The sequence below is a fragment of the Corylus avellana genome, chromosome 2 (assembly GCF_965113065.1).
Source record: "Corylus avellana chromosome 2, dhCorAvel1.hap1.2, whole genome shotgun sequence".
Lineage (NCBI taxonomy): Eukaryota > Viridiplantae > Streptophyta > Magnoliopsida > Fagales > Betulaceae > Corylus > Corylus avellana.
The window spans coordinates 29,882,344-29,904,059 of NC_142491.1; the positions used below are offsets into that span (position 1 = coordinate 29,882,344).

The 21,716-nt window shown below is 37.2% G+C and overlaps 1 protein-coding gene across 2 annotated transcripts in view; it reads right to left on the minus strand.

Moving 5' to 3' along the window:
- Positions 1-7,070: 7,070 nt before the first annotated feature.
- Positions 7,071-21,716, minus strand: part of LOC132175155 (ADP-ribosylation factor GTPase-activating protein AGD4) — a 71,206-nt gene continuing 56,560 nt past the window's right edge. For both annotated transcript variants that reach the window (XM_059587011.2, XM_059587003.2), the window contains exons 16-19: positions 18,617-18,738; positions 11,076-11,166; positions 7,990-8,441; positions 7,071-7,424 (exon numbers count right to left, since the gene is read on the minus strand). In XM_059587011.2, the coding sequence (XP_059442994.2) occupies positions 7,310-7,424; positions 7,990-8,441; positions 11,076-11,166; positions 18,617-18,738 (780 nt within the window). In that variant the 3' untranslated portion in view covers positions 7,071-7,309. The remainder of the gene's footprint in view (positions 7,425-7,989; positions 8,442-11,075; positions 11,167-18,616; positions 18,739-21,716) is intronic.

The window sequence follows — 21,716 nt, forward strand, 5'->3', positions numbered from 1 at the left end:
TTCTCTAAATATGTGGAAAGCCTACTATTAGTCCTAAGTCCAAACTAAAATGAACCCATAACATAAAAACAGGAGCTATTGAATGCCTGGCCAAAATGGTGTTTCCCTGAAGTGCTCTTGGGTCAGCGTTCGAGCTCTAAGCCGAACGTTTGACTTGAAGGTTCAGGTAGAACCTCATTTGGTCCAGTGCTCTCCTAAGCCTTCCTAAACTAGTTCTAAGGCTACAAAACGGTTTCTAACACTTCCTAACCCAAAAAAAAAAAAAAAAATCTTCATGTATAAAGAAATATGTTCAACAAGAATAAATGCTCACACAAGCTTAAACCAAGATTAAAGACAAGAACCTAACTAGAAGCTTAAACCAACAACTAAGCTATCTAGGAAAAGTGGTATAACAACTACGTAAGGAACAAACTAAGCTTAGAAGGTTACTTTCTTGAAGCAAGGCCTCCAAGGAATCTCTCCTCCTCCTTCAAGAATTTTCATAACTCACAAAAACACTCAAGCAGCAGTTCTAGAGGGCAGCATGGGCGAAAATGAAGCTTAGGGTTCGAGTGGGGAGGGATATTGATAAGTGCTAAATGTTACACATTCTAGCCCTTTAATTCACATATGTTAAGCTCTAAGTTTATTTTTTTATTTTTTATTTATTATTATTATTATTATTTATTTATTTATTTATTTTATAGTTTGATGTTTTACTTTGTTCTCGTGTTTTCTTGTAGTTTTGAAGGTTTTGAAGAAAAGCAAGTGTTTCCGGCAAGTTCCACACTTAAAAGACATTTTTGGAAAAGCTGGAAGCACTCAGATCGATTGCAGGCCATTCTAGGCTCGAGCGCACTTGCGCTTGAGCGCAAGTCAGCTAGGATCGAGCGCATCAGCACTCTATCGCATATGAAGCTAGGTGCGAGTGCAGGCATGCACTCGAGCACCCAACACAAGGATCGATTGCAGCAGTGCAATCGAGCATACTCGTGCGCTGGGCAGCCACGGATGCAGTTTCACACGGTTTTGACATGGTTTCTAACTCTAAATCCAATTCCAACTTGATTTGTGAGTTGATTGGATGCTTATAAAGTTCCAAGGCCATTCCCAAGCCTATAAATAGACCCTCTATTCCTGAAAATAAAAGGGAGAAGAAGAAGAAGAATCAGACATAAGCTCGGAATAAAGAACTGAAGGCTAGATCAAGAAGAGTGTTGGGTTTTTCTTCTCTTCCCTAATTTATTTTATTACGTACTTAGTATTTTAATTAGGGCTCGTTTGAAGCCCTAATCATGTCTCTATAAGATTGCAATATTGGCGCTTTTGCTACAATTATATTTTTGATATTTAACTTGATTATTTCCTATTTAATCGAATTCTTCATATGAATGTAATTGACAAACATACACATGTGTTTGGATTTGTTATTTGTTATTTATGTCAATTTGGATGACCGAGTCCTGGGCATAATAGAGTGACAAAAGAACCCAATCATAGGTTCTTGGATTAATCAACATGGGGAATTGGGAGTAGATACTGATAAGTACCAAAATATTCATATTTTAGCCCTTAACTTATATTTGTTAATTCCTTAGTTTTGTTAGTTTGTGCTGTTTTATTTCCTTTTTGTGTTTTTGTTGTTTTATAGGTTTTTGGAAGAAAAGAAAGCATTCTTGGAAGTATCGGGCTTAAAAGAAAAAATTGGGAAAAAGCTAGAAGATTTGAAAGAAGTAAAAGCATTCTGGTAGTGCGATCGATTGCAGGGGACCTGCGATCGAGCGCACTTCCAGAGAAGTCCAAACATGAATAGCAAGGTGTGCGCTTGTGCATACAAGAGAAGACTCGATCGCATTGCGATTGAGTGCAGAAGACATACGATCGATCGCAGAGGTGCGATCGAGTGCACATGGGCTGCGATCGAGCGCACCCGTGCACTAGAAAATTCCAGAAGCTGCGGCCAGACTTCCTTTGCTCTCCATATTAGGGTTTTTCTAATCCTAGTTGCACTAGGACTAAACCCTACGATTTTACTAGGGTTTCTAGGTTTTCTAGAGTATTCCTAGGCCTATAAATAAGACCTCTAAACCTTTTGAATAATGATCCTAGAATAGACACAACTTTGGGAGAGGAATTTGGAGGCTACTTCTAGGAGCGGTTTTCAGTTCTTTCTTTCCCTTTTCTTTTTAGTTTTATTTTAATTATGTGTAACTAACTCTTTTGGAGGGCTAGATTGAAGCCCTAATTATGTTGATTTAATATTTCAATATTGGCGCCTTTGTGATAATCATATTGTGTTGCTTAACTTGATTAATTCCTGTTTTCTTGAATTCCTCATATGCGTTTTTCTGATCAACATATGTATGTGGTATGGATTAGTTAATTAAATCAATTTAGATGACCAAGTCTGGGTTTAATAAGAGTAACAAAAGAAATCCACACCGGGTTCTTGGGTTAATCAACATAGGGAACCGAGAGTAGACACTTATGCCCTAGGCCTCATGTGCTTGTCGATTTCCACAGTTTTATATTTTCTTAAAGAACAACTTAGTAGACACTCATGCTAAATCCTTTAAGAAAGAAAAGAATTAGAGTAGACACCCATACCTAATTCGTTGCTTAGGGAGATCAATAGTTTAAAGAGTAGACACCCATACCCTTAGGTTGGCAAACATTAGGTATTCATAATATGATTAAAGCATTGGCATATTGTTATATTATTTGAGCATGATTAGTGGTGGATATCAAAGCCTTACCTTTACCTTATCTTTATTTTTATTTCTTTTCGTTAGTATCAATATCAATCTCGTGACAATTTTGGTATTTTAATTACTTCTAAAACAAAATCAACAATCTTCATGGGATCGATCTCGTAACTGCTGCACTATACTATCGTTTGATCTGATGTATTTGTGAGTAAAACGTACTAAATATTATCTATTAATTTAGGTAATATTTGGCACAACAGATACCATGCCCTAGGCTTCATGTGGTTGTCGATTTTCATATATTTATGCTTTCTTGAAGAACAACTTAGTGTAATGCTAAATCCTTTGAGACATAAAAGAATTAGAGTAGATACCATGCCTAATTCGTTGTTTAGAGAAATCAATAGCTTAAATAGTAGATACCATGCCATTAGGTTGGCAAACATTGGATATCTTGATATAATTGGAATGATTGCATATTCTTAATCTTATTTGAGTATGGTTAGCAGTGGATATCAAAACCCTAATCCTTTTTAGTCTTAGTTATTCTTTTAGTTTATTTTATTATTAAGTTAAATCTGTGACATTTAGTTTAATTCCGTTAATTAAATAGGTAATTATTTCTAAGCAAAATTACCAATCCTCGTGGGAATGATCTCGTATTTGCCTGCTATACTATCGTTTTGATCTTGTGCACTTACGAGTAAAACATATCAAATATTCGCCTATTAAATTAGGTGGTATTTGGCACAACAGATATTTATAGGTAAAAAAAGCTGTGAGCGTTGTAGGAGCATTCTAAAAAGCAGTGAACGGTACTACAGCGTCGAACGTTCGCGTACTGTTTACCTAGCGGTTTTAGGGTTGTAGTCATACGCTTGGGCAATATCCACTAGTCAACTAAAAGTCAACGAACGTTCGGTCGGTCCCCACACAAACTTTTGTGTACTGTTTGCAGGCGAACGCTCGTGTGGTGGACACGAGCGTTCGGCCAAAAGGTTCAAAATTTTCAAAATGATCCTCCAACTATCCCTAGTGACCCAAAAGTCCAATTAGCCCTCTAACCAAGCTATCTTAGCCTTAGTTAAGTATTTGGGTTACTACATATGCGATGGTCAAAATTTGGTATGATAACCTCAAAGCTTAGAATCAACCCCTTCGTACAAAATAATAAAAGAAAATATGTTAACATAATAAAATAATATATTGTGCACAAGTAGACATGTTTTTCACTTCAAATTCAATACATTATGATGCATAAACAACATACATTTTGTCTGTCATATATGAATGTCCCCCCATGCGAGCCAAGTGGACCAAGGTCAGCAACTAGAGTCTCTAGAAACCAAGACCAACTATCCTTAGTTTCAGCCTCAACTACAACAATTGCAATGGGATTAATGTTGTCATTTGGATCTCTTCCAACAATAGCCAAAAGTTGCCTTTTATTATGTCCCTTTAGAAAGCAGCCATCAACTTCTATCATAGGCCTACAAGTCGCCCTAAAGCTATCCTTGCATGCAGCCAAAGACCTTTACAGTCTTCGAAAAGTTGGTGGTATCTCTAAATGTGGTCTCTCAACCTTCATCAACATACAACTCCCAATATTTGTTTGTCTCACTGTTGAACAATAAACCCAAAGCCTTATATATTGTTCTTTTAGCTTGCCTTCTATTTGTAGCTTAGCCTACGCCATAGCCCTGTATAGTTGTCTAGAAGTAACATCTATAGTCCATTTCCTTCTAACATCCTCATATAGCGCTTTTAATGGATAGTTTGGTTGTGCCCTAAACTTGTGGAGTCCAATCTGCAATCCACTGAAATGTTACAATTGAAGACTTGCATTTTCTTGTACACTGGTGTGTAGGATTCAATGACTTAACATTGAATGTCATCTCACATGGTACCAATGCACCATAAACTCTCCATGGACAACCATCACTCCGACTCCTACAAACTCCAATCACCCTACCCCCATCATTTTTAGTGAACTCAACATCATTCGCTTTAAATAAATTGAATATTCTCACAGCTTGTCGGAATTTCTTCACTGAAGTAAATGTCATACCAACAACCAATTTGGGGCCACCCATGTTCGCCTCATGAAACTCTGAAAGCTTAGTAACACACCTAGGCATACTCTCCACCTCATTCTCATCATCACTATTAAGGGGACTTACCAGGACACCACTTCTGGCCAACTTAGAGGATACATCATCCTCTTCCTCATCCTCTAATATTTGGCCACCAAAACTAGCCGTATGTGTTGAACCACCAACATGAGTGATGTCCTATGCATCAGATTCACTATGCTCAACAACAACCTCCTCATCACCATCTCTTTCATCACATTCCCATAACCACCTTCCTCCTCATCACTATTCCCCTCATCACCATATGTGGAAGTGTCATATCCACGAGTGGATGTATCAGCCCCTGGTTCAGCACCATCATCCCATGCATCATTGTTACTGGTTATCAATTACTTCCAAAATGGGTTATTTATAACAACCATCCTTCTCTCTTCATCATTACTAGGTTGATCCTCATCATCATTGCACCTACTTCTTCATCACCATGCCCAAATGACACAATGTACAACACCACAACTTTATATCCTATAAAGAACTCACTCATTCTAACATTATCATCATCAAATGTTAAAAGCATCAGCCCATCATCCAAATCTTTATCAGGTTGAAGACAATAAATTAGGTCACCTGGTTGGTATCCAAATTTCTTAACTATGGCTTTTATTTCAATAAATGATAGACTGTCTAGATCATATGGTTCATCAAACAACCCTATTTTCCCACCAACATACGTGCACGTATACCTCCTATTAAACCAACCTCCATAATGAACCCTACAAATGACATTGTCACTTCTCATTGTGTAAATGTATTACAGGACGCTACAGAAAACAAAAACCAAGATATGTTATTCACATGGACTTAGAGTAAAATCAATGACTATAAGAAAAAAATAAAAAATAAAAAAAAATTGGGCATTAGTTTATGAAGATACTACATTTTCAATTTCAATTAATAGGGATGGACAAAACAACTCAACAACAGACAACCAAAACCAAAAACACGCGGGACCACTTCAGATACAAAAACAACAAACAAATAAAAAGCACAGGTCGAAGATATCAACATGGTACTTTATTGCAAAAAGGAACTATCAAAAGGTTGCTAATCAACATGTTGTTACTTTCACTCTGACAAGAAAAGATTATTTTGTTTTTCTATGAAAAAAAAAAGTAAACCATACTTACAATTGCGCTGATCTTAAGCGAGGGCTTCGGCTTCGAAATCGAGACCTTCAAACGTTAGTGTAATGGTATCATCCATCAAGCCTGAGTTGGTAGTGGCAGCAGATCCGTGAGTTGGTAGCAGTCGTTCTAGGGTTTCACTTCTAGAAGATGATAGTTCAGCTTGAGTATATTCTCTTTTCTCGGGGTATTTTAGTCTTTCAACATGAATGATAAGGGTCAGTAATGGTATTTAATCACTCGAATAAGGATATAATCGTCGTTTAATGATTGAAAATATTTTCAAATGTTGGAACTCGTAATTGAAGGATATAATTGTCGTTTAACAATCCAAAGTGAGGGCAAACACGAGATAGAAATTGATAAAATAGCATGTGTGACACACATGATAAGTTGACCGTCGACTTTAGCGAGCTTGACTGATGAAAATGGGTTTCAGTAAGTAAATAGTAGTTTGATGTAAGTGTGGTAGTTCACGAGGGCATATTGACGGAGTGTAATAGTTTATGGGAGAAAATGGTAATTATCCACACTAATAATTTCCTCCCAACGGTTATTTGGAGGGGTTGTGAGCGCAACACTAATAGGTCAAAATTGGCCTATTTTGGAACGTTTCTCTTGCTTTGGGATCAGGGCAATATTTGTATGATAAAGCCATTTGAGGAGAAATACTATTTTTCTATCTCCTATTTATGTCCATCTTTTTTTCAGATCCCGAACGATGAGTCCTTCACATGCAATGGTTGATTCCACAAAAAAAACAAAAGGATGAACGAGTGATAGATGGAAAATGAAGAAATAGCAACATATCTAATGTCTAAAAAACAAAGCCGTTATTCCATCAAGCCCCGATACTTCGGTAGACCCAATGCCTTTACGAGCTTCAAGAGTTTCCCATCATCTAGAATCTGACACATGGAATTATCCTCATCCTAAACAATTGGCTCAATGAGCAAAATCAAGGTCAGATGGGAATTTGTGACAAACTAAACATTGAAAGTGATTAATGAGGGTGTTTTCCAATGGAATTTTGGTACCTTACCTCTTTTTTCAGCAAGTTGATTGCATTGGGGCATCTGAGAAATATGGCGAACAAATGCAAGTATTTTGTATTCATGCCCATGTGATTAGCCAAGTAACTTTGAACTTTTGCTTCCATTGTATTCAACTGGTCGCCATAATTGAGGGAAAATGATACATCCCCAAATAAATTATGAATAACAAACATGGGATTGCTCTGATTGAAACAAATGAAAAGTATCAGGGTTTATTCATGATTACAGACAATAGGGGGTTCAAAACAACAAATGAAGCAAGCTTATTGGAGGTGAACAAGTTAGTTTTATTCACATTCCGAAAGCAATATAAATAGCTCGTCATCAGTTATTGCTCCCATCTCCATTGCTCTTTCCAGCGCGCTAAGCCCCCCGCCATCTTTAATTGATGGACGTGCACCTCTGCAAAACTTATATGTTAGGCACATCATAAAAGAATCCATCCAAGGGACACGGAAATGATGGAAGTTATCTATCACTCGATCAGCACCTAATAAAACCACGAATTCTCTATTTAACAATTACAGAAGCAGTCACATTAATCTTTTACATGATGTATCCAGTAAATCAGGGGAAGTGGGAATGATGGGCATTTGGAAATGTGAGGCCTTGAGGTTATCAGATCTTTGCTGTCATTAAATGCAGGACAAATATTTCTGAAATTTCTAGAGATGAACAAGTCTAATCAAGAAATTTCCTTCTTGAAGTGATCACAGCATCAACTTCTTTGAGAATTATCATCTTCATTATATTTTTTCCTAGTTATTTGAAATGAATTTGGTAATTCGAAACAGAATGGAATCTAACATCAGAAGGAACTTTTTATATCTCCATTAAGGTAGGCAATAGCATGCTTGGCCAGATTAATTTCTTGATATTCTCTTATTAGCCAAAACGAAAAAACAAATGTCAGCCTTTTCCATGAAAAATAAACTTCCATAATTTATATTCGCAACAGATATATTACCTTCTAAGTAGAAACTTTGCCAGTGGATTGTTCCCCCTGGAGATGCAGTGGTGCAAAGGAGTCCTTCCATGGAAGTCGCACATATTTATATAAGCTCCAAATTGCAGCAACAACTCAAGCATCAATGGTTTACCACTGTCACATGCCAGATGCAATAAGGAACAACCTTGGAGGCAGTTCCCTGGCTCTTTGGAGTCCTTGATTCTGTCACAGGCTGCTGGATCATACTGTTTCCTTTCCATTGTGTCCAAGTCTTGTGCATCAACATGATGATATAAATCGACACCAACCACATCATCAAAGGTAGTGTTGATAATATTTCTCTCAGACATCACAATAAGGCGATATACTTCTCGCAAGTTATTATTCTTAACGGCATGCCAGATGTTTGTAGCATGGGAAGGAATCCCAGATGCAGTTACTTCTCTGATGACTAGCAATTTCTCTACATACTGGTCAAAGGTAAGAATATTATGCTTCATTTTATACATTAAAGCCCCTTTCTAATATACAGTGGAAGAAGGTAAAACCTGATACAAATCTGAATGAGAATTGTAAAATAAGGATATTACAGGTTTAATATGTTTTGAACATTAAAACACCCACAACGATACAAACAGATGAGTCACATAGAAATGACAAGAAAACTTGTGGATGTACAATTATATTTTTCACAACCAAAAGCTCATATTTTGCTTTCACATATTAACATAACCTGCCAGACCCACATGCAGCATTACAAAGTGAAAGCAGCCTGAGATCATATGACACTTGTTACATTTATGTTACAGTATGTGTCAAAAGAATCATCTAGAATGCCAAGATACCTACAAAAACATCCCTGAAGCGTAGGAAAACATGATGAATATATGGATTACTTTACTGTAAAATTTATATTGAGTCAAGAAGCAACTGAATAATGGAACATAGTTCTTTAAGGATGAGACAACCAGGCAGTAGATGAGCCACTGCCACTAGGAGGTCACAACAGGTGGGGATTTAACAACCCGTTGATCAAGTGTTAATTGAAGACTCAGAAAAGCAGATTATGCAGAAACATCAAATCATGCATATTTCAGATCAAGAGTAGATATGATTTGTGGTCTAGTTGATGTGCAATATGCAACTGTAGTGCCAGGACATCTGCATGTATAACACCACGGGCAGGGTGGGACCTGATAGCTATGGCTTTGGGATGATCTCTTTTTTTTTTTTTTTTTCCTGGATTTTAAGGAGTTCAGGAGAGAGAAAATGGGTTAATTTGTTGTTTAGGCAAGGGCAGCCAATGTTTGTTACGCTAGAATATTGTGAAGTTTTGAAATGATGGAAAGAAGAAAGAAACCCTAGGAAGGAGAAGAAGAGAGCAGCTCATGACAAAAAGCCCCCTGGCCCTATCCAAAGATTTGTTTTTAAAAAAAAGTCTGGGTGAAAGAAAAATTACAAAAGAGCAAATAGAATGATAATTGCAAGAGTTAAATAATAAATTTAAGAAGAATGTAAGAGATTGTTTTATACTTAGTTCTTCTTTGGATGCTAGAAATACTGATAAGTTATTCAAAATTGAGAATGCAGTCTGTTAAAAAAAAAATTATCCTCCAGATTTTATTGAATAGGAGAAAAAAGTTCAATCAAAGTTTCAATTGAGACACAATGAGCGCGATGCGCCTCATCATCCAAATTTATAGAACTTGTCCATAATTTCAAACTTATGTCGAGTTGGTCAAAAAGAGAACTCAAAAGCTTATTATCTTGGATAATTGATTTGCCTAATCTTGACTCTTCCAAATTTAACTATTGAGCGGGATTTTTCAGTTACGAACATTGTTAGGATAAGACTTCAAAATAAAGTGGAGGATGACTTTCTTAAAGATTATCTTATTGTCTACATTGAGTGAAAGATTTAGTACATATATGACAATTGATGACTTTTATTTGTTGAAGGGGCATCAAGTGAGTTGCCTAAAGTAAAGGAACTTTTTCCTTTAACTTGAAGGAACATTAGTTAATATGGATTGAAAATGAAATTGCTGTAAGATTTAGTATGGATATGATAATTATGATGAAAGAAATAGCATAATTAATGTTCTCTCTCTCTCTCTCTCTCTCTCTCTCTCAACATATGAACTTAAAATAAACCAATATGTATTTTTATATGTACTTTTGAGTTATGTTATAATTCTTTGGACATGAATAGTACTACATAAAGCATGTTTTTGACAAAGGGAGTGTTCAGTAGTGTCCTTCATTCAGTACTATACAAGTTGGGCATGTGAGATCTTTGCCTCAGCCTAAGCGGGAGTGCTGAAGATGGAAACTTCTGATATGCTTGGATTTTATACTCTATGATTTTATTAGGATTGTAATCTCTATTAATGTCTTTCCATAATAGTTGGTTTCTCTCTTCTTTTTAAACCATGTAAATGTATGAAGCTTAGACATGGAATAAAAACATTCTTCTTCCCCTTTCAATTATTCCACTTCCTTTCTTCTTCTTTCTCCAAATTTTCCTTCTTTCTTTCAACTGTCCAAAATCAAAGCATAGCACAACATGACTTCCCTACACTACCTAAGCCGAACCAGGCTTTAGAATTTCAGGATTGGCTATTTGGCTCATTTATAAGGATGCCTATTTTAGCAGAGCTAAGAAATGTGTGTTCACTCTCATTTCTAAGGATGCCTATTCTAGCCGGGTATGTGTCACTTAATAACAGAGCAGATTTATGCAGTCACGAATCGAATTCAGATCGAGTTTAAACCAGCAGGTTGTTAAACGAACTAGTTCCTTTACAGCCCTAAGTGGAACATAGTAAAATACCAAAGATAGAGAAATTATTGCAGACGGTATGGAGCCATGGAGGTAGTATATGGAAGAAAAATCTTTTTTTGATAGGTAATATCAATGTATTAAAAAGCGCATAGGGCACAACCCATGTACACAGGAAGTATACAAAAGAGCCCATCCAGAACAATCATTGTAAGTTTCAAGATAAAAGGAAAATGAACATTGATGCCAAGTAAAATATGGATTCCACTAACATACACAACACAAGGCAAGAATTAAAAGGAAAAAAGAATTAATTGGTCACCTTCGCTTGAATATATTTTTCCCTATGGTAAATGTCATCCTTGGGGCACGGCTTTGTAACTGATGTGATAATAGCACTTGATTCATTTGTCCTGCAAATTATTATTACATTGGAATCATCAAGCAACCATTTCAAAAAAAAAAAAAAAAATTGATGATATCTAGAATACCACAAAAAAAATGATGACATCTAAACCAATCTGCTAGTTTGGAAGTGATTGAAGGAAGCTGAATTGAGATATAGATGACACTTTCCCTCATTCGGGGCTTAATTTTCCATGAATTAACTCTCTCTATTGACTGAAATACATAATAAATGTTACTATGTACTCATTGAACCAAAGATTTCATGAAACCCTAATTGTGAAAAACATATCAGTTCCAATAAACTAGATGGTAAAATTTAGTGTAAGACAATGTGGTAGAAGAAAACATTAAACCATCTTAAATTACTCTAATGTCATACCAATTGTTGGAAGTGCCATGTTTCATGAATGGCATTTGTATGTCTCATCAATAGTAGTATCAAAAGTTGCTTGATTAATTATTTTTTGAACAATAAATCATATAAAAGAAATTTCTATAAGTTATTAAGGAGCCAAAACTTATCTTCCTTGAATAAGGTGAGAAAAAGCCCTCTGTCAAAAGTTAGCAAAAGCCTGCTGGGAAAAAAAGAAAAGAAAAGAGGGGAATCTAAGTATTATGCTCTTTTTATTTTACAATTTTAGATCAAATGTATGGAAGGGTGCACCTATAGTTTCAAAGGATAATTCTTTATGTCGCATTTATTGAGAAAAATTATCTTTTGCAGGCCATGAAGTTAATCAGGATTTAGACCAACTTATTGATTTTACATTAATGGAAGATTAATTTATTGATGACATTAATTTGTTGCTGATATTTCTGTTATTTCTAATTGCACCAGTTTCGAGATTTATGTTGTGAAGTTAGTGAGGAATGCTCATTAAAGCAAGAATTCTATGGTTCTAAAGGACGAATCAGGATGCTCTAGATTTTCTAGAGTAGCACCATTATTGAGTTGCTAAAAATCTTCACATCTATTTTTAAACTAAATGGGTTCAGATTTTGTCACAATAGCATTCACCATAAAAAAATAAAAATAAAATAAAATAAAATAATAAAAATAAAGTAAAAATAAACATTTTCTAAAGGTGGTATATGCTGATGTGGAAAAAAATATGAACCATTTAGTTTTAAAATAATGGTTACAATTTTAAGAACTCTTACCCTAAGAAATCAAGAGATTCTTGCTCTTCAGAGATCGTGTCATTAGGCATCTATGACTAAATCAATTTTTAAATTGAGTGATTTGTTTAATAGTAATTGGTGATTGTATTTGCAGGACAAGATCTGAAATTTCGCAAAATTCCTATATATAATTTAATTTTGTAGGTTATTTTTCTATTGGTCTAGGTTATTCCAGAATTTTTGTAATTCTATTTTTAGAGTTATTTATTTATTGTGTTGGTCTAGATTATTCTAAAATTTCTAATAGTTTACAAAGAGTAATGCTAGACGTACAATTGGTGTATAAATGTTTTACAACTTATTGACACATGTTAGCATGAGATTGGAGCCATATTAGTCACTGAAAAAAATTTAACATTTTCCAACCACAAGCTGACACCGACACGTATTAGCAAGTTGTAATGGAGTTATAGGTCTAGCATTATTCTTTTGCAAATCATTTAATGGGTTGTAGCAGGCTTTTAGTTTTGTAGTCAAATTAGGAGACTTGATCTTAGTAGCTAAAAGATATTCAACACGCATATATAATATGCTTCATTGTACTCAAAGAAATAAGAATACGATAATTGAAGATTGAGTCTCTCTCTCCTCTTCTTTTTCTTGCCTGTGCATTGTGACTCTTCACAGTTATGCTTCACGGCCACTGAACAGACCTCTCTCTCTTCAACCCAAAGTACACTATTTCTTCACCCTATTAAAACCCAAAGTTCCTCACAAATTTCACCTAAGAATAAGCTTTAAATTACTAATTGAACTTGTACTTTAAACCCCAAAGAAGGTTTCTGCCAGAATTTTCAAGCAAACTGCTCTTTCTATATTTCAGTCTTCCTTTGCCCTTTAAAACATATCTTTTCCAACCCATATTCAAACTACAAACCGTTAAGATATTGTTTTATAATCCCAAGCAATAAATCATCAACTTTCAGCCCTAAAGCCTATCACACACAGAGGTTACCCAAACTCCGTCCTAGATTATGCTATATTCTAGAATAATGGATAGCACCAAAGTCATTCACTCCTATCAGCTTGAGCTTAGTCTGGTAGATGGTTACTATGGTCCATAATTATTATAATATTAATTAAATAATTAAATTCACTCACTCCTATCAGGTAGAACTTTTAGGATAAATGATGATTTAACATGGCGTTAGAGCAAAGATCATGAGTTCAAACCTTATCTCTGTAATTCACCTCCCATTTCAATTAAATATTTCACTTGTTGAGCCTTATTAAGGAGAAGTTTGAGTACACACATAAAGGGAAGTATTAAATTTTTTTTTTTTTGATAAGTAATTGAAATATCATTTTTTTTTTTTTTTGATAAATAATCAAGAATATCGTTGAAAAGCGCAAACACAACCCAAGTACACAGGAAGTATACAAAGACACCCCTTTAAAGATAAAAAGAAGAACATAAATCTACAAATTGATGCAACGAAGAAGCTTGAGGAATGTTCAAAACACCCGCCCAATGGAAAAACAAATTGAGAAACCTATTGCTAAGTTCCGCAATTGTCAATTCCTTATCTTCGGAACATCGAGCATTTCTCTCCCTCCAAATAGTCCACATAAGGCACAAAGGGGCCATTAAAAGCAAACATCACTACTTAGGTACATAGGGAGTGTAGAAAAGAAACATCTAGCTAGAAGGGAAAAAATAATAATAATAAAATCATGAAAACTAAGCATCAAAGGAGCTAGAAACGCCGTTGTCTAAAGATAAGAGTAAAAAAGAAAAAAAGACTCAACCTCTGCCAACATCGTCTTGCAGTCCTCAAAACTTCTGTCGTTTCTTTCCTTTCAAAGACACCACAAGAGGCAAGAATGCACCATCTTCCACATGGCAACACTCCGAGTGCTACCACCAGTCCACCAACAACTAAACAAGTTAGCTATTCTACTAGGCATCACCCAAGACAACCCATACCAACTGGAAAAAGCATTTCATAAGACAACAGCAATCTCACAATAGAGGAGAAGATGGTACACAAACTCCCCACTCCTCTTACACATATAGCAACCATTGACCACAATAACATGCCACTTCCTAAGGTTGTCTATGCTAAGGATCTTCCTTAAGGCCGCTACCAAATAAACCTTTGTCTGCCAAATACTCTTCCAAGATAAATGAGTGTCATCATTGCAAGTAAGGACACTGTAGAAGGAGCTAACAACGAAAAACCCTTTTCTGGAGGGGGACCACCAAAGCTTGACTTCACCATCCTCTCTCACTCTAACTTAATAGAACAATTTGGAGATCGTGGCAAAGATATCCATCGCCCAATCGTGAGGCAAAGATTAGAGCCATCAGAAAACTCTAAGTGAGCTGCTACTGAAGCATTTTTTGCACAAGCAATGCCATATAAATCGCGAAAGGCTACCTTTAGGGCCTTATCCCCACACCACATATCATTCCAAAATCTAACATTGGTGCCATCTCCCACCGCAAACCCAGTATGGCTTGAAAACATCCCCAAACCCCTCCTAAGAGGCTCATTAGAACACCACCCACCCTACGAACTACCAAATTTAGAGTCCACCACAACTCTCTACCAAGCCTCTCGCTCATGCGCGTAACTCCAGAGCCGTTTTCCCAAAAAAGCACAATTGAACTTCAACAAGTTTCGAACCCCCAACCCTTCCTCAAAGATTGGAAAGCAAACCTTGGACTAGCTTACCAAGTGAAATTTGAACTCTTCACCTAACTCGCCACATAAGAAATCTCGATGAAACTTCTCTATGCGGTTTGCAACCCCATTGAGAGGGGAGAGGGACATGAAATATGTAGGCAAATTGGATAGAGTGATCTTTATAAGGGTAACCCTACCACTTTTAAACAAGTACATAGTTTTCCAACAAGCCAATTGGCATTATATCTTCTCAATAACACCATACCAAATAGACTTGGCCTTATAGGAGGCCCCTAACAGAAGGCGGCCCAGACAAAGAAAAAATGCCACAACCCAGAATTCTAGCCAACCCATCCACATTCTCAACATTACCAACAGGAACCATTTTCGACTTGGCCAGGCTACTCTTCAAGCCCAAGACAGCTTCAAAGCATAAAAATTGTTAGAAGAGTTATTAGGGTTAGTAAGTCATTAGGGTTTGAGGGTAGTTTGGTCATTGTCATATTTCCCTAACCCAATATATTAGGATGTTTGTATCAGGTTAATAATAAGCTGAATAATACAGGGTTTAGATCTTCTCCCTCTAATCTTCTCCTCTTCTCCCTCTAATCTTCTTACTGCAAAATTATTAACATGGTATCAGTGCCTTAGGGTTTAGATCATTGTTTCTTTGTTTGTAGTCTTAGTTTTCCACTGTTGAATTTGAAAAGAAAAAAAAAAAAAAAAAAAAAAAGTTTGCTGTGTGCTTTCACGGTGGTTTCTATGGTGTTTCCTACTAGTTTTCTAAGTTTTTGGTATTTTCTGTGATGTTTGGTGCCGTCTGTGGTGGCCCTATGGTGGTTGGTGCAAGGTGGCCGGCATGTTGCAGTGGCCATCACAAAAAAAAAAAAAAAAAATTCTATTAGTGTCGACGTGATTTGTGTTGTTGAAAAGTTGTTCTGTGGTCGTCGATGGATTTTGTGGCTGCTGTGTTTGGAGTTGCAGGTGTGTTCTGTCTCTCTCCGATGAAGTTCCGGCGAGATTCCGACGAAGGTTCCTATTTGATTTTTCAGCAATATTTTGTCTTGGTTTTGGTGTCTGCGGCGTGTTTTTCCAGTATCCTGCTAGTTCTAGTGAGACTCATTGGTTGATCACGTGAAATGTGATAGTTGTTAGTTGTCGAGATCCGCCCAGCCTTGGTATTTTGCTGTGGTTTCCAACAGGTTGTTGTTGTTTGGAGAGATTCTACCGGCCTTGGTGTTGTGCGGTGACATCCGATCCACCCATGGCGTTTTGCAGCAAAATCCGACCAGCCTTGGTGTTTTGTGATGGGTTTCAACCAGTCCTTGTTGTTTTCCAGCGAGATCCTATCGGCCCTGGTGTTTTTCGGCAAGATCCAACCGCCTGTTGCAGTTTCCGATGAGTTTTCGACCGGCGTTGAAGTTTTAGCAAATTTTCTTGTTATTTTGATGGGTTTTTGTATTGTGTGCTCCAAGCTGTTCCAGCTTGAGAAGGAGTGTTAGAGTATGTTTTTATGTGATTTTCGTTTGCTTGTTTCTTCTAAGCTGGATTTATATAATTTATATGATCTAGCTTGAGGGGGAGTGTTAGAAGAGTTATTAGGGTTAGTAAGTCATCAGGGTTTGAGGGTAGTTTGGTCATTGTGATATTTTCCTAATCCTATATATTAGGATATTTGTACTAGGTTAATAATAAGCTGAATAATATAGCAGCCCCCTCTTCTCCCTCTAATCTTCTTACTGAAAAATTATTATAAAAAATAAAGCACACAGGTAGCAAAGGTGGTCAGGCCTAGACCCACAAAAAACCAAAAGTATGACCCACAAACAACATATGTGAAATGTTAACCACACCCTAATGCATAGACCCCACAAAAAACCTGATAGAGGACCCCCATTAACAGTTGCAGAAAGCATTCTACTTAAGGCCTCCACAACAATAACAAAGAGAAAATGCGACAAAGGATCTCTCCGTCTCAAGCCACAGGAGCTATTGAAGAAACCAGTCGAATTGCCATTCACCAAAACAGAAAAGCTTACCAAAGAAATACAATGCGCTATTCAAGAGCACCATTTCTCCTCGAAACCACACCTCCTCAACGAGTAATGCAAGAAGTTTCACTTGACATGATCATAAGCCTTCTCAATATCTAGTTTGCAAATCACCCCTAGTTCACCAGATCTGATTCTACTACTATCCAAGCATTTGTTTGCAATGAGAACAAAGTCAAGGATTCGCCTACCTTGAAGAAGACTTTGGCAATAATCTTATAAACTCCACTCACGAGTTTAATAGGCCAGAAATCTTTAAGATCAATAGCCATGGATTTCTTCAGGATGAGTGCTGGCATTGAGACTTTCTTCAAACTTACAACTAGCATGAAAATCATGGAGCACCCTCACAATGTCTATCTTGATCACATCCAAGCAAGCTTGGAAAAAAGCCATAGAAAAACCTTCAGGCCTAGGCGCCTTGTCACTGTTCATACCTTTCACCACCTCAAGAACATCACTCTTCTCAAATGAACCCTCTAACCTAGAGGCTTCCACCACATCTATTGAGTCAAAAGCAAAGCCATCCAGCAAAGCCATAATCTATTGAGAAAGTGGCCTGAGCACAATCTACACAACCTTTTCTAAAAAAATGGGTAAACTTAGCTTCCCTCTCCGAAAAACAATAAACCTATCAATTTTTGACCAAGAGGAAGAGTCCCGATTGTTAGACCATGTAAAAGTCCCCCCCAGCAAGGGCATGTTCCATGACGCCTTGCTCAAAGATAAGGTTGCATAGATTATGCCCAGACCATTAATTAAACGATTAAATCCATCATTTCCTATCAACTTAAGCTTTTAGAATAAATTGTGATTTAAAAATAATAATAATGCAAATTGTTCTAGTACATGAACAAAAAATATGCATGGGATTAGCAGTTCCAGCACAAAAACCACACACACACACACACACACACACACACACACCTAAACGAGAAGGAAAATGAAATAAACAAGAAAAAAAAAATTTGAGGAAAAAGCCTTTCTAAGAATGCACTTTCTAGTCTAATAAAAGCACCAGATCTTTTTTTTTTTCCTTTGCATTTTCTTTTTATTTCCATAAACATATCATATCAAGTTTGTGTCAGAAAAATGGGGGGGTGGGGGAAGAAAGGGGCAGGCAATATAGAACACTTATGGAGAAAAAATGAAAACAACTAAGGTTATATGGCGTCTACACTAATTGGACCGAGGAAGTAGCAGCTGCTTTTACCCTATGAGAGAAAACATGCATTTGAAGGCAAAAAACATTCTTATGGATCACTATCAATCCATTTCGAAAAGTCTAGCAATGAAGAGAAATCTTTACGCACATAAAAATTGAAACATCTTCATCAAAACCAGGAAACACAAGAAAATCAGTGTGCAAAATTACGAGAGCTATTGAAAAGGAGGAAAAACATTTGAATTTCCACATTCTTCAATGTTTGGGTCTCAACTATACACAATGTTTATGCATCTTGACTGAAAGTGTTACCCATAACATGTCGCATATCCTCTATTCATTCATTAAGCCAAATATTTCACATTCCAACAAAACTCAAAGAAAAATGTTCACAGCTACTAACTTATACAGCACAAGGAAATCTTACCTTTCGTTCTCAAGTAGAAGCAATCCCTCCCACACAGAGTTACAAAAAGAATTACCCAAGTTCCGGAATAAGTCCAAGACAGTAGGTTCCCAAACCTTGACATCTAACATGAGAGATCTCACCTGCAGTTTGTAGGGCAATGTATCCCTTTAATTATGGGTTGTCAAGAAGGAATTGAAATCATGCTAACATTATGAATATCAGGTTATTATTCTCTGTGCTTTGATGCGTAAGTGCTCGCTGTAGAGAAACTGAAGCTTTTATAGTCAACATAAATTTTGTAGACAAACTATGGCTAAATCATTACTGCCAAACTATGTAGTCTGCACATGAAACTCTCATAAGGCTTCTAGCAATCATATAAGCAGGAGTTAGAGTGAACATGTAAATGTTTGTGGAATAATTTGTAATTTCCTAAGAGTCTAAGGAGTGGTATGTAAACTTTCAAGAAGAAGGCTATGTGACCTCCTACAGCTGTAATATTAAAGAATTTTCATGTATTTTGACTTTTCTATTTAATGAATGAATGAGGCAGGAGCTACGTTGAATCATAAGCTCCATTCCATTTTCATAGTGTTTTTCCATTTCAATTGCTTCAGTTACATTTCCTTACATAGTATCAGAACATTCCACTAGAATAATCAGTAGTTGCATGGTATTCATACCCGTGCAACTTGTTTGGCTTGGAGGTGGTTGCAGTATTGCCAGTGATCTGTGTGTGTGCTGACTGTGGAAGTCAACTTTGTCTTTTGTATGTGGTGCCCAGACAAGCCATGGTGGTTGCATCTCCTTGATTTCGTCATCCTTTGATGTTGTGTTGCTTGACTGGCCACCTGCTTGTGGTTTTCAATGAGGTTTGTGCCTCCCGAAGAAAAACAAATATTTTTTTTTGCACACCAAACTCATCCGTTCGGTTGTACAGTAAATTCTTATCTGGGATAAGGATCACATTGTGCCTTAGCTATAGGGTGTCCTCTCTGCCCATGAAGTATTTGTGCCTTCCTTTGGGAACTCCGTTTAAGAAAAATCTATCTGGAATTGTATTATTAAAAAGATGGAATGTCGTTTGGCAAGCTAGAAGAGGATTTATTTCTCAAAGAGTGGTAGGATCACATTGAGTAAAAGCACTCTCTCCAATCTGCTTACTTATTTTTTGTCCCTTTTCCCTATCATAGTTGCAATTGCCAACCGTGTCGAGAAATAGGGACTTCTTGTGGGGAGGAGTTGGTGGCAACTTTAGATTCCATCTAGTCAATTGGTCCAAGATTTGTACTCCACAATCTTAAGAAGGTTTTGGGGATAGAAAACTGATCTTGTTCAACCAAGCCCCTGTTGGGAAAATGGCTTTAGCGTTACGCCTCAAAGAGGGAGGTGGTGGTGGAAGCTAAATACGAGAGCTTGTGGGATAGGTGGTGCTCCAATGCAGTGCATGGGTCCTACAGGGTGGGACGTGGGGCAAAACAGTAGGAGCCTTTGGGGGAGATTACTTTAGATTTGTAAAATTTGAGGCAGGAGACTAGTCTAGGATTGGGTTGACATGATGTGTGGGTTGCAAATAGGACTTTGAAGGAAGCCTTCTCGGTGTTGTTTAGCATTGCTTGCTTTAAGGAGGTCTCGGTTAGCTTGCCTATGAAGTATTTGGGTCTCCCTCTTGGGGTGCCGTATAAGGACACAACTATGTGGAATGATGTGATTGAAAAGATGGAGCGTCAGTTGGCAGGTTGGAAGAGAATGTATCTTTCTAAAGGAGGTCGTTTAACTCTCATTAAGAGCTCTTTGGCTAATCTTCCGACTTACTTTTTGTCTCTGTTTCCGATTCCTATAAGTGTAGCTAAAAGGCTTGAGAAAGTCCAAAGAGATTTCTTGTGGGAAGAAATGGGAGATGAGCCTAAGTTGCATCTTGTAAGTTGGAACCAAGTCTGCCATCCCCTACACTATGGTGGTCTTGGCATTCGAAAACTGTACCAGTTTAATCAAGCTCTTTTGGGGAAATGGCTTTGGAGATATGCGAATGAGAGTGAGGCTCTTTGGTGTAAGGTTATCAAAGCTAAGTATGAAGAAGACCAGGAAGGTGGGTGGTGCACGAAGGAGGTTTCGGGCTCTCATGGCGTGGGTCTATGGAAGCATATTCGTCAAGGTTGGAATTTTTTTGCCAAACGTATTCGGTTTGAGGTGGGGGAGGGTTCGAAAGTTCGTTTCTGGCATGATATTTGGTGTGGGGTTAATTCTTTGAAGCAAGCCTTCCCGTCCTTATTCAATATCGCTAGACACAAAGAAGCTTGGGTGAAGGATAATTTTACTTGGAGGAATGGGGTTATCGAGTGAAATGTCATTTTTGTACGGCCCATCCAAGATTGGGAGATGGATTTGGTTTCTCCTTTTTTTGATCGGTTGTATTCTTGCAAGGTTTCCATAGGCAATGTAGATCGTATTTGCTGGTCTTCGTCCAAGAAGGGCAAGTTTGAGGTTAAGTTGCTCTACAAGGCCTTGTCCAATTCTAATCAAGAGGAATTTCCTTGGAAGAGCATCTGGCGTACTAAGGCGCCTCTGCGAGTGGCATTTTTTGGGTGGACTGCGGTCCTAGGAAAAATTTTGACTCATGATACTCTGCGTAAGAGAAACATAGTGGTAGTGAAGTGGTATTGTATGTGCAAGAAGTCCGGAGAGTCAGTCAATCATCTTTTTCTCCACTGTGAGCTCGCAAGTGCTCTTTGGCATACGATTTTTAAGCGGTTTGGGTTGTATTGGGTCATGCCTTGCAGGGTGAGGGACTTGTTCGGTAGCTGGTGGTCGGGAGGTCGATCTCGAAGCGCGGTTGTGTGGAAGATGATCTCTCTGTGTCTTATGTGGTGTATATGGAATGAAAGAAATGCTAGATGTTTTGAAAATTCCACTAGGACCATAGAGGAATTGACTCATTATTTCTTCTTTACTCTTTACTATTGGACGGCTGCTTGGTTAGCTCCTTTAGTGATTAGTTTTTCTGATTTTCTTTTTCATTTCTCTCCCTCTTAAGCGCTCTCTGTTTATACTTTCCGTGTATGTGGGATGCGCCCCTTTGCGCTTTTTTATATCATTATTACTTATCATAAAAAAAAAA